This window comes from Apaloderma vittatum, unplaced genomic scaffold (genome assembly GCF_000703405.1).
Source record: "Apaloderma vittatum isolate BGI_N311 unplaced genomic scaffold, ASM70340v1 scaffold13270, whole genome shotgun sequence".
In the NCBI taxonomy this organism is placed as follows: Eukaryota; Metazoa; Chordata; class Aves; order Trogoniformes; family Trogonidae; genus Apaloderma; species Apaloderma vittatum.
Window position 1 is genome coordinate 18,753 of NW_009696254.1, and position 12,643 is coordinate 31,395.

The 12,643-nt window shown below is 46.0% G+C and overlaps 1 protein-coding gene across 1 annotated transcript in view; it reads left to right on the top strand.

Moving 5' to 3' along the window:
- The window catches only part of GNA13 (guanine nucleotide binding protein (G protein), alpha 13), a gene marked incomplete at its 5' end in the record, with an annotated part of 21,085 nt that extends 17,624 nt beyond the window's left edge, over window positions 1-3,461 (top strand). Inside the window, one exon of the mRNA XM_009874120.1 lies at window positions 2,656-3,461. Within this exon, the coding sequence (XP_009872422.1) occupies window positions 2,656-3,228 (573 nt within the window). The remainder of the gene's footprint in view (window positions 1-2,655) is intronic.
- Between the last annotated feature and the right edge of the window lie 9,182 nt (window positions 3,462-12,643).

Genomic DNA, 12,643 nt, shown 5'->3' on the forward strand with positions numbered 1-12,643 from the left:
AGGGAAAAGAACCTAATGTTCAGATTTTATCAGACTGGCAAAATAAGAGGAACTGGCTGGCATGTACATGTGGGATCAGCTGGATTCCTTGCAACTGTTTGTTGGTTTTTCATCCGCCAGCGCAGACTGCGTGTATTCAAAATATCTCGGAGACGTTGCTTCCTGTGTTGTGATAGAATTTAAGGCATGACCAAAATCCAAATTTTAACTGGCAAACAGGGATGTGATAGCCAAAAGAGCTACCTGATAACCAAAAGAAGTCATTTAGAAGAAAATGGACTGTAATCAATTTGAGGAAGGAGGTCATGCAGGAGGAAAACACATGTTCCAAGTCAACAGAGTATAGAGCCTTGGGAAAAACTGAACAGAAGAGAAAACGAAAAAAGCAGCAAACTTCCCTCTGCAAATAACAAACAAACAAAAAAAAATGGAAAAGAAAGCAGTCAACGTGGAAGAATGGGACAAAGTGTGGAAAAGGAGAGTGGTCTTGGCGGGGTGCTTGCAGGAAAAGCACCAACTGCCAGTGGCAAAACTGCTCAGTGCCGACCTGGGGCAATATTCCCCTCCTGCTGTGTTCTTCAGATCTGCAGAATGGGATTAGTAGTGAAAAGGGGTTAGTTTGGAATCGCTGCAGTATCCCAGGGAGCTGAGCAGGAGGGAGCAAACACTCCTCCTTCAGCAAGGTAGCTAAAATGCTGGGGGGAGATGTTACAGGAGTTGCTGTGTTTAGTTTCTTGTAGCCAAACGAGGGCTGTACCCGGAGCCCCTGACTCCAGGGCGCTCGTTTGCAGGTTGTTGCATCAGAATAGCCGTTATCTGGTACAGAACACGGTCAGTCTTCTGGGCATGTGGAACTTGAAAGCACTTGAAAGGATTTGATTTGTGGTTGCAGGTGTGGAAGGAATTCTGAACGAGTGCTGCTTGAGAGGGAGTTTGTCAGGAGTTCTAGGGCTCAGCTCCTTGTTCTTGAAAGCTTTACTGAGTCAGTGTTACAGGCCAACTCTCAGAATTGTTTGCTTTGTGCTCTGCTTTCAATATTGAAGGTACATATGGCTTTGCCTTTTATATTAGTTGATTCTATTTATTTACTTTTAATAATTTAAATCACTCCTGCGCTTTCCTAAGACTTTCTGGTTCTGTTCAGAGAACTCGAGGCTGACTTCCTGAATAACAGAAGATTATACTTCCCTGCTTGAAAGATGGAATAAGTGTTGAACCTGTGACATTCTCTTTCCCGCACGTTGACAGTCAGCTTTACTCAAAATCCCTTCACATGTGCCCAGTGACATTTGATACAGTCACTGCTCTGTTCCTCTGTTCTCCCTCTAACAAGTTTTGGTAGAAGAGACTCAACATAAATGTAACAAGGAGAAAAATCTTACTACCCTTTAAAGTTGCTTCTTTTCATCAGACAAGGGGGTGGCAGCACGTGTCTCTTGCTGGGTTTGGAGAGACCGTGGTCCTGCTGCAGCACTTCAGCTCTCCTGCCCGTGGAGGTGGTGTGGGTTTGGGATGTGTGACAGCACTGCAGCAAAAAGGGCAGGGCAGGGAGCCTGGGCTTCCGAGAGCTGCTGTGCCACGATAAAAATCAGGGCCTTGGTCCTGGGCAACCTGACTAAAGAAACCCAGGACTTCAAACCAAACAGTCTCTCTCGAGTTAGTTTCACTTTTGAGCTTACACAGTAAAAGCAAAGTGATCCTCGAGTTTTTAGAACATTGCGCTCAGTTCATGATTTTAAAAATTGCTTTCTTAAAGGCTGCGGAGCAAACTTGCCCAAGTGCCTTAAACTTGGAATATGGTATTTGAAATGCCACGTACTTGTGTGTTTGTTCCCCCCGCCCCAGCTTATTAGTAAGTTCAGTCAGATGTTCTGGATCATGGTTTTACACATCCTTACTGAAGTTCCAAGCCTGGTAACTGGCACTGTCAGAGGAAGATCGTAGATCATTCATTAAGAGGAGACTAAAATTCCAGCTCTGAAACCTAACTCACTCTGAAGGTATGAGAAATGCTGGAAAACTGTAAGGAGGAGTTTCCACAACAAAGCTCTAAACTTCAGCATCAGCCAGCTCTCTGGTGCACTTTTTAAACAGCAGAAAGACTTGGACCATACGCGAAAGCATAATTCTAAGAATGAAGAAATTCCCAGTACGAGCCTTGAATTCCATACTGTCGAAAGCCGACTAATAAGAATTCCGCTTCCCGTTAGCATCTGCATCTCTTGATGATGACTGTTCTTCTCCTAGCCAAAAAAAAGGAAAAAAACTGTTTCTCCTTCCTGTTTATTTCTCGGGGAAAAAGGCAGGCTGGAAAACTTCAGGATACAGCTGTCTCGGGTGCCCTCCCAGGCTCTGCTTCCGGAAAGGGGCTGCTGTCCTCAGCTGCCCATTTCTTCTCCTGTTCTACTAGTCACAAACTTTGGGCTGTGTGAGCTCACAGGTGTGGCCCACAGTCAAGACACGTGGACTCTAGATCATTCTAAAATGCTGCAGTGTTTGCATGTAAATACACATAAATGTGTATGTTCATTCCAAATCTCGTGGGGTTGCTCTGCCAATAGTCTTTCAATCGCAAATCAGCTGTGATCCCCCTGCCTGTGACTTGTATCCTAATCAACAAACTCTCCTTTATATTTTTTTTTTTTTTTTTTTTAGGATTACCTTCCCTCACAGCAAGATATATTGCTGGCACGAAGACCCACAAAAGGGATTCACGAGTACGACTTTGAAATAAAAAATGTTCCTTTCAAAATGGTTGATGTAGGTGGCCAAAGGTCCGAGCGGAAACGTTGGTTCGAATGCTTCGACAGCGTCACGTCGATACTCTTCCTCGTTTCCTCGAGTGAATTTGACCAAGTGCTGATGGAGGATCGGCAAACAAATCGCCTTACAGAGTCCCTGAACATTTTTGAAACAATAGTCAATAACCGGGTTTTCAGCAACGTCTCAATCATTCTCTTCTTAAATAAGACGGACTTGCTTGAGGAAAAAGTACAAAAAGTGAGCATCAAAGACTATTTTCCAGAGTTTGAAGGGGATCCCCACTGCTTAACGGATGTCCAAAAATTCCTGGTGGATTGTTTTCGTACTAAACGCCGGGACCAGCAGCAGAAGCCCCTCTACCACCACTTCACCACTGCTATTAACACAGAGAACATCCGGCTAGTTTTCCGCGATGTTAAGGATACCATCCTTCACGACAACCTCAAGCAGCTCATGTTACAGTGATGTGCAAAAAGACGTTTTCATTTGAGTAACTTTTGTGTGTTGGGGTTTTTTTGGTTTTTTTGGTTTTTTTAACTAGAAGTTTACAGCAGGAGTAGAGAAATCCAGATCCTGTCAGACTTCTTGATACGTGGCTAAAAGCTGCTGCTGAACACATTATTGCCAATTTCTGCAGAAATTCAGGCTTAATCTCTTCCAGTGTAGCTTCAAGTTGACTCAAGTTGTAATGTTATAGCAGACCTATGTCTAAGTTACCTGTAAAGTGATAAATTTGACCATTTATGAACATGTGTATTATCCTAGAAAATTCATTCCACCTGCAGAATTCCAAGTCCAAACTTCAGTGACATTGTTACAGTTGTCAGACTGTGGCAGTAGTTTAAGCCGGGGGCTGGGGGGAGGAACTTTTCACATCTAACTTTATTCCGAAGACTGTGATACCATCGCTGACTTTTGATTTCTCAGGTCTCTGGTTGGTTAGAAATCCCGTCAATCGCTTGCCGGAATCACCTGTTTGAAGCTGGGATTCCTGGGTCTGACGTCCTTCCTGCTCAAGTGTAACTCTTTGCGTGGGGTTTGGCTGGGAGGTGCTTTAGAAATGTATCCAGGGTGGGAACTTCCTCCGTTTCTGGCCGGAGCTCGGAAGGCAGGCGGCAGCCTGGTGACGAGGAGTTAGCGATGGGCACAGCACACGGGTCACGCTGTCACGTCGGACGAACGTCCTGGAGCCATGGCAAAGCACAGAGCACTGTGATACGGTCCTCTAGGAATTGGGATGTGGGAAGGGGGGAGGGAGCAAGCTGAACTTGTGTTCATTATCTTCACTAACTAGATGTGACGTGTAGGTACCTTACCTGGTCTTGAAGCGCTCGGATAGAGCACTGGTTTCTTTTTACTTTCTTCATGCCTCGTCTTAAATCAGGAAGCGTTTGGTGACGGAGACGAGGACTTGCAAACCTAAGTGCCTCCTTGTGTTCTGCACTCCCACGGTATTTTCAGTGGCCTTACGTGAGCGTTTGTGTTCCCAGCAGAGGCCTTGTGTAGCTGACACCCGTGAAGATGAATGTTTTCTTCTGTGAAAAGAACATGTCGCAGCAGAACATGCTTCAGCTGATGAGGTTCTTTCTGAGACTTTGCAGTTGGGTCTAGTAATCCTAAGTGTACTTGAGCCAAATATGTTGCACAGCGTACTCCAGAGTGCTGCTTGTGACTAAATATTTTACCAAAAGTTTCATTACGGTTACTTTTCTTTTTTTTTCTCATTAGAGGAGGTTGTTACCAATAAAAACTACTCCTTGCCCAGAAATCCTCCTGTACCACACAGCGTACTACAAAATGAGACTAAGCTTGTGAGCTCGTGTTTTTGAAAAGCAGCTACTGCGTTTCCCCCAGCCTGTGGTGTCACGTAGGCAGTTCAGCTCGCCACTTGGCCCCGTGGAACTGGCCACGTCCTGTGGATTGTGATGCTGGCCAGTATTTTCCTACATGAATTCTTATTAACATATGCAGCCCGTGTGGCAAGCGGTGGGACATGGTGCTCACGCTGCTCGGAGCAACGCCCCTGCTAGAACATAGGAAAGCTGCCCGTCTTCTGGTCTTAGCCGTTTGCTTACGTGATCGTAAGTTGTATTAACACCTCGTTCTCCTGTTGTTAGAAGGGGAATAGTGTATTTTTATTTAGTTAGGTGCTTTGAAAGACCTAATTTTTTTTATATCATCCCATGAGTGAGCAGTCCTAGGTGAGTCTGGGATTTCTGCAATAAGGCACTATTTCGAGGGAAGGAGTCTGAAAAGAGCTCGGGAGAAGTCACAGCGCATCGTCTAAGCAAAGCCTGGGTGCAACGCTGATGTTGGGAGGATTAATATAATCTTTGGATGGGGATATTTAATACAGATTTTGCCTCCTTACTGGACATGGATATGATTGCTTCTGGTTTGATGTGTTCAGGTCATATGTGAGCAATCCAAATAGGAGGATGACCTGGAGATCTCAAGGCTAGAGAGGCTATTTAAAGAGTTACACAACATGCCTGTCATGGGAGTCCAGAAGTTCTCAGTTTCCCTCTTGGGAGAAGTGTGACGGGTTGATTTGGTTGAGCTATAAATGCCGCATGAGCAGACAGCAAACCTCTGTCTAATAGCCACAAAGTCCAGTGCTGGAAAGCAGAAATTGAGCAAATCCATGCCCTTGTTAGTCAGCAAGAGGAAGAGTAGGTTTGGTTTTTTCCGTGGCTGACAGTTGTCTGAACAAGTTTCTTCTTTGAAAAGAGACTTTATCTCTCCTCTGATTAAAATAATTACTTTGGAGAGGGTCTGTAGTATGTGTTTTGCAGGGCAGCAGACGAGATGATTGCAGAAAAGACTAAAGACAGAATAGCCGATGATACAAAGATTACCAGGAATTTGTCCAAACAACTTGATGTAAAACGTTGATGAATTTTGAGTCGAAGGACCCATTAATTTACTGAAGATCCTCAAACCTGATGTCAGTCTGAGGCTGTAGGCAGTGTCACCATGGTGCTGGGCACTTCTGATGTAACTAAAGTGAGAAAAAACATTGATCAGGCTTCTCCCCTGAACCAACACCCCCAAAAAAATGCTTTTAATTCTTTCAGATCACTTTCCCTGTGAACACCAGGGCCTGTAAGATAGGAAGATGGGCCCTGTAGAAAAGCACTATATGAATTTCAGGCAGAAATGAAATATTTTAATGAAACGACTGAGTCGAATCACTCGCTTGTGTTTCCCACTCCTTTCGAGGGGCTGAGGTAACCAACCGCGGTGTCGCTCTTTACGTGGTTCCTACGATAACATCCCGCCCAAGCAAACCGACTCAGCGTGGGGCTTTTCCAGCTTCAGCCTCACTCTTCGTTAGCTACCTGAAACAGAGCACGGCGTGTACTGTCGTAGTTCTTTTTAGATTTGTTTTTAAATATTATTTCTTTATAGCAGGATACAATTTTTGGTACAGGAGCTGGAGGGTCGATGTTTTGAACCGACCGATTTCTATCCTGAAGTGAACCAACTGGGTCACGGTTGTCAAGTAAGAGTCAAGCTTGTCCATGTGAACCAGTCTGTGGTACAAGGTCAGGACGGATTTCTAGTGAAGGTGGGAAAACAGGTAGAAAAATCGCATCTCCCAAAACTTTTGTAGTTCTCTTCGATGTTAAAAAAGATCACTGACCATATGGAGATATACCACTGTCTTGTCCAGCCTTCCTGTACTTGAAGGTGAAATTGGTGTTGTAGCGACTGTTCCCTGCTGCAGTGTGTTCAGCGGAGTTGATCGATACCTGAAAACTGTGGCTGTTCATCAGGGCTTTAAAAATTTTACTTCTTTTTATATATATATATATAGTATATGGGAGCGTAAGCCATCTGTTTGTGTAAAACTTAAGCTTTCTTCTAGAGTATCTGCTCTTAAAAAGAAAAACGTCAGGTGGGTTCAGCGACTGTTCCCTGCTGCAGTGTGTTCAGCGGAGTTGATCGATACCTGAAAACTGTGGCTGTTCATCAGGGCTTTAAAAATTTTACTTCTTTTTATATATATATATATAGTATATGGGAGCGTAAGCCATCTGTTTGTGTAAAACTTAAGCTTTCTTCTAGAGTATCTGCTCTTAAAAAGAAAAACGTCAGGTGGGTTCATTGATCTCAAAGGCTGTATGTTGGACTCATTTGTCTAGGAAGTAGCTTTAAATGTTGCCCATCAGAATGACTCCCAGCACAGCGCTCAGATCGGGTGGGTGTTTGAAGCTTCCTGACGCTTGGCCAGTTAAAGGGATTTACGGTCGGTCCCGGGTAGCTCGGGCAACCCACGTCTGCTCGCCGGGGTCGGGAGCCCCTCCCTGCAGATCGACGGGGAGCTGTGCACGGTCGGCGTGTCCCTGGCCCTCGGAAGACTTCTTCGGTTATTTCTTTTGAAGGACGGTTGCAGAAGGTTCGTTTTCCAACAATACCATTTCCTGTTTCAAAAGGATCAGAAGTTTCAGGCCGTACCCGATGGTTCACGAGTTAACTTTACAGGTCTCGGCTATTCGATGGTACCATTAACATAGTTGTTTTGGGTTTGTTGTTTTGGGGTTTTTTTAATTACACAGCATTGCAATACAGTGCCATTTTGCAATTTCTTTGCATTGTACTTGAAAATAAGTTGAATTGCAGACTATTTAAAACCGCTTTCCTGCGCTTCCAGTAGCAGTGAGAGCTTACCTTACGTGGAGCCTTTATGTAAAAATGTATTTTGTAACAACCTCATAGATCTTTAACAAAACCAAGATTTGTATTAGCTTTGTATAAATGTTTGTGGCTTACAATTTTATATGTTTAACTTTTTATAAACTTTCCAGGGACTACTTTTTATTGTAAATTTTTTTTCTCCTTACTTTAGTTTAAAATTGGCAATAAATTATTTCTAAGGGAGGTCTTAGATGGAAAAGCGCCACTTCCTTTTTATAAAACGGTTAAATTGATTAATAGTTCAAAACCTCTTATGCTCGCTTGTACATTGCTCTGTACATACTCTCCAGAAGTGTTGCCTTTCAGCTATTAATATTTGCCTTGTGTACAAAAATTACTGACGATGAATAAACATATACAGCCTCATGTTGGTATTACGAAATTATTCTTTTTTCAAATTAGTCACGTGCAGAGGCAGCCAGCTGATTTTTTTTTTGTTGGTTGGTTGGCTGAGGCCACCTGGTTTGCTCCGGCCACATCTTATGCTTCCAGTAAAATACGTGGCAGAGTTAGTCTCTGGTCTCGGGGAAGATCTTTCCTAAAAGGGCTCGTCCTGATTCCTGTCGAGCCTGGTTGCTTTCTCTCCAGGAGAGAAGGAGAAGGAACTTGCTGACTTGCTTTTGACAGCCTGTTTGGTGCTCAGTGTTTAAAATATTGATGGCGCTTGTGTGTGTTCTGGCGTAAGTGGAGCTCTCTGTGTAAATTATGCATCATGATATTGCAGAGATTTTTTTTTTGTGTGTGTGTTTTTTCAAGCTGTTTTCTGAATAAGCCAGCCTCTTGACTCCTCTCGAGCGTGAGCACTGGCTGTTTTGCAGCCGGCTGCGATGTTTTGCCGCAAAGGATTGATTTCTTCTGGTTGGTTTTTCTAGGCCCGAGATGTTTCGATTTCCAGAGCAGCCCTTGGGTTTGGCCGCCGTGCTGTGGACGCAAAATACTCGGCCCAAGTCGTGTTTGTTTTTAGAGTTAGTGCTCAACATTAGTATTTGTCTCCATAATCAGAATACATAAACTGTCAAAATTCTCAGTCTGTGTGAATGTGGCTGTGGGTTAATAGGAGCGTGCTCGCCCTCCCCCTGTGATGAAGGAGCCAGCTCCGTCACTGAAATGAGGAGGTAAAAAGCCTTCAGACTTAACCCCACTCTGCAGCGAGGTTGATTCCAGGTCCTGCCTGTTTGGGGGGTGTTGTTTCGGAGGAATTGCCACCTCATCTCTTGACTTTTTGTGCACCGAAACGGTTCCATCGAACGAAAACCATTTGCGATGTTGCTCTGACTTGGGAACTCCATCCCTTAAGGGTTGGGGTTTTTTTTTGAAAGCTTTCTTTTCTTGCGTCTTATTTTTTGAGACTCAGTCAGCCGCCTAAGGAGTAAAACTCAACAGATTGTGTTTTGGTGGAGTTTTTTAAGCCCCATATTACAAGTGTAATTGCATCAAGGTTCACCTAGGGTTCTAGTTAAGCTCTTGTTGACTAAAGCTCTCGTTAGAAATAAGTTGGTGGTGGTGGTCTGCGCAGCAGGAACCCTCGGGCTCCGATAACCTCACAGTGCTGCTGGGTCCAGAGCCGCAGGAGGGGTGGGGAAGGAGCCTGTTACAAGATTTACATGAGCAAGCGGAAGTTTCTTCACTTTCACAAAGCTCTCGATTTAACAAAACACCTCATGGCCCATACGACTGAACGCAGGTTGGGTTTTCGAGCCTCTTCCTTCCTGCTCGAGTAGCGGCGGTTACACAATAACTGACATAAGGGGATGGAAATGAGCAGAGCTCTGCCCAAAGGGCTGCCCCGGCGGCAGCGGGACCTGGTTTTGGAGCTGACCTCAGGAGCCCTGTTCCTGCCGGGAAGCTGACCTGGCTGCGAAGCTTCACAGCACTGAAGGGCAAAGGGCTGGAAGAGCCGCTGCCAAGGGAGCGCGGCTGGAAATAGGACAAGAGCCTGTGCTGGCACAGCCCCTGATGGATTTTTCTCTGAAAAAAAGGAAGTAGCATTGAGTGAGTTCTGGCCAGCCCACCTAATGCACTGCTTGGCTGTGTTTTCCACGCAAGCCAAAATGTTTTCGCTATGTGTGAAATGCGAATTGCTGGATTGAATTAATTAGAAGGGTCCAAATAGACCAAGTCCCACAAGGTGGACAACAGTGTTTTATTTGTGCCTGACTTCATATAGTATTGGACTTCTTTTCTCTACTTTCTTCCCTCGCACGCTTAAAAACGAGGGACAAGACATTTGTTCCTGCAGGAGCGCCCCTTCCCCAGCAGCAGCTTTCTGGGCTCTGGGATTCTTGCTCCTCCTGCTTCTCAGAGAATCTCCCACAAGATCCCAGAGCAAGTCCTGAAATGTGCTGCAGCAGAGTCAGTCCTTACGTCCGAGTTCAGTGAGCAACCTGGAGCTGATTCGAAGATGAGGAATCGGAGCATCCAGCAGAAGTAAGATGTGCACCGAGGCGGGAGACGCGGTCCCACCCTGCGTGCAGCTGAGCCAGTGCCTCTGCTCCGCTCTGGAGTTTGATTAATTGGTGAGCACTGGATCTGACAAACCTGGATTTGGGGAGAGCTGCTGCGAGCAGAGATCCGCTTCAGTGCTTGCAACTTCGTGTGAAGGTTAATATTTAAAGCCTGTGTCCTCCCAGGCGCCAGCTGTAAGCAGCTGGTTGTGTGTTTGCCGTTCGTCGGGCAGTGATGGCTGGAGAATAAGGCAGGAACTTGTTTGTCAGCAGATGCAGTAAGTGAGTAAGTCTCATTTCTCTGCCTGGTTGGTTTGAAACACAGTGACCCAGTAAGATGACACTGGTCAGCGCAGACTGGTTTCTCTTAATTTGAGACTTACAGAGCAGGAGGAAGCACAAGACCCTCTGCATCCACTGATATCAAACGCAAGTTTTCCCCACTCCCTATTCCAACATTCAATGGATCTTGCCTATATAAAAGATGCTGGCTCCCTTCCCGGGGTTCTTCACATTGACAGGCAGCAATGCTTAGAGCCAAAATCCCCGCCTGATTTCCAGTTCTCTCTCCTATCCAGCACCAGGTCAAACCTGGGCTGGCTTCTAGCCACGCTGCAGGCTCTGTCCTGTGTCCTCTGTCTTAACGTCACTTGCCTCCTGGGAGGCAGACAGCTTCTCTTACGTAGAAGGAAACCACCCCTTTGTCACATTCAAAGGGGAAGCAGTAGTGGGGGGAAGGAAAAAAATAACCGGCACATATTTTAACGTTAACACTCCCCCAGATGGCTTTCTGTGCTGACTGAGAGCCTGAATGACAGTTTCCATGTTGAGCATAGACCATGCAAACGCTGTTGGTGGGATGACACCAACTGACTAAGTTCTCTCCCGGCAGCTCACCACATCAGGCCGTTAGGGCAGCGAGCGCTTCCACAATGAGTAGGTGTGATCGCCAGCCCTGACGTGAGGTTCAGCTCGGAGGGCTCTGTGTACCCCTAGCCTTTACCTGGGAGTTGTCGTTTGTTTTCAGCTTTCATAGAAAGAGAAGGCAATATCTAGAAATGAGGCAGATCGTTACTTGGTTGCCTAGGTGAGATAGCTGGGCTCTCTTTATGTTAATCCGAAGTCTGATGGTGGGAGCAGCTGTGACTTGATGACCATTCCCTGCTGTTGCTGCTCATTTCCCTGAAGAAAAAGGAACAAACAAAAAAACTTCACTGAAACCAGCATTTTCAAAGAATTAACATCAGGATTTGCACGAGAGCAAGTTGAGCAAGCCTTCAGCACCAACAGCCTTCTTACATCATGTCTGGCATTTGCTAAAATTTGTCGAGAATTAAGGGGGAAACTTCCTCTTTTATTTATGCAGAGGACCCAGGCAGACTCTCCTTCCCCCTCTCTCCCATCCCCGCTTACAAAACCTGAGGAGAAAAGGAAATGTGATGCAGTAAAGTGCAGGTGTGCCCAGGCTGTCTGCGGGCGCTGACGTTCGCCGGGAGCGGGCAGAGCCACAGTACCAACCCCTCGGGGAATTTCTGCTGCACATAAACCCGTGATGCCCTTCAGAAAACGAGAGCCAAGCCAGCCTTGGAGTTTCTCACTTTATTGTCTGCTGTGCTCCACAAGCCTGATTGCTGCCTGGGAAGGGGACGCCAGCCTGATGTCCGGTTCTGCAGGCAAAGCCATGCCAGGTGCAGTATTTGAGGAGAAATACTGCTAAATACTTTATTCCAGCACGTAGCGACATGGTCTGGTGGTGGACCTGGCATTGCTGGGTTAACGGTTGGACTCGATGACCTTAAAGGCCTTTGCCAACCTAAATGATTCTGTGATTCTATCCTAAATCCTCCTCTTGTTTACAGCAAAATGTTGCTTTTCGTTGGACTTGTAATAAAGCAGCACGTAGCCGTCCCTACTGTCTTTTATCTGGGGGTACCACTAGGGTACGGGAACGTTTTCACATGGACCAAGGTCAGCATCGAGTCACTGGGGCTGTTTCCCTGTTGTGCCAGAGCACTGATTGCCACCGTTGCAAGTTTTCTTCGTTTAGAAAGGCAACATCAACTGCCTGGACCGGTAGCTTAGGTACATGGAGAGTATTTTGGCGTTTAATATTCAAATTAATTGCCAGAAGTAGCTCGTCTCTAAGAGGCTAGCAAGGTAAAGTGTTTTGTTTTTTCCCTCGCAGAAGCAGGGATCGAATATGAAAGCATCTGGAAGGCTGGAGCCAGGCTTTCCACTCCGTGTCTCCATACCCCGTCTCATTTGCTTGCAGCAAGACAAATGCCTGTGATGATGCCAAAGTAAGGAGAGCAGGGGAGGAAACCATAGTCTGGCACCTTCACTGACTGCCTTGGCTCTCCCGGGAGGTGGAAGTCAGTGATTCCTTGGCCAGGCGGGGCATGAGAGTTGCTGCCCGTATTTAGGGAAAGTTCCTCAGAGCTAGCAGCTTCAAGGGCCATCTATAATCAGTAGGGAGAGAGAAAAAAAACACTTCCAGAAAGCAATTCTCAGCCTGAAACAGTGTCCCAGCTTGGCTGGATGAGTCACTCCCCAGAAGTGACCAGCCCAGACTTGGTGACGGCTCTTTGAGATACCTGCAGTGAAACGAAACCACCTCCACCCCAGCACCTTTGTGCTGTATTTCCCTGATAGAGAAAGGCAGCACGGTGTGAGCGTGTTAGTGAAGAGCGCCCTTGAGATCCTTGGAGGAGAGTTCTAGACTATTCTTCCTGCTG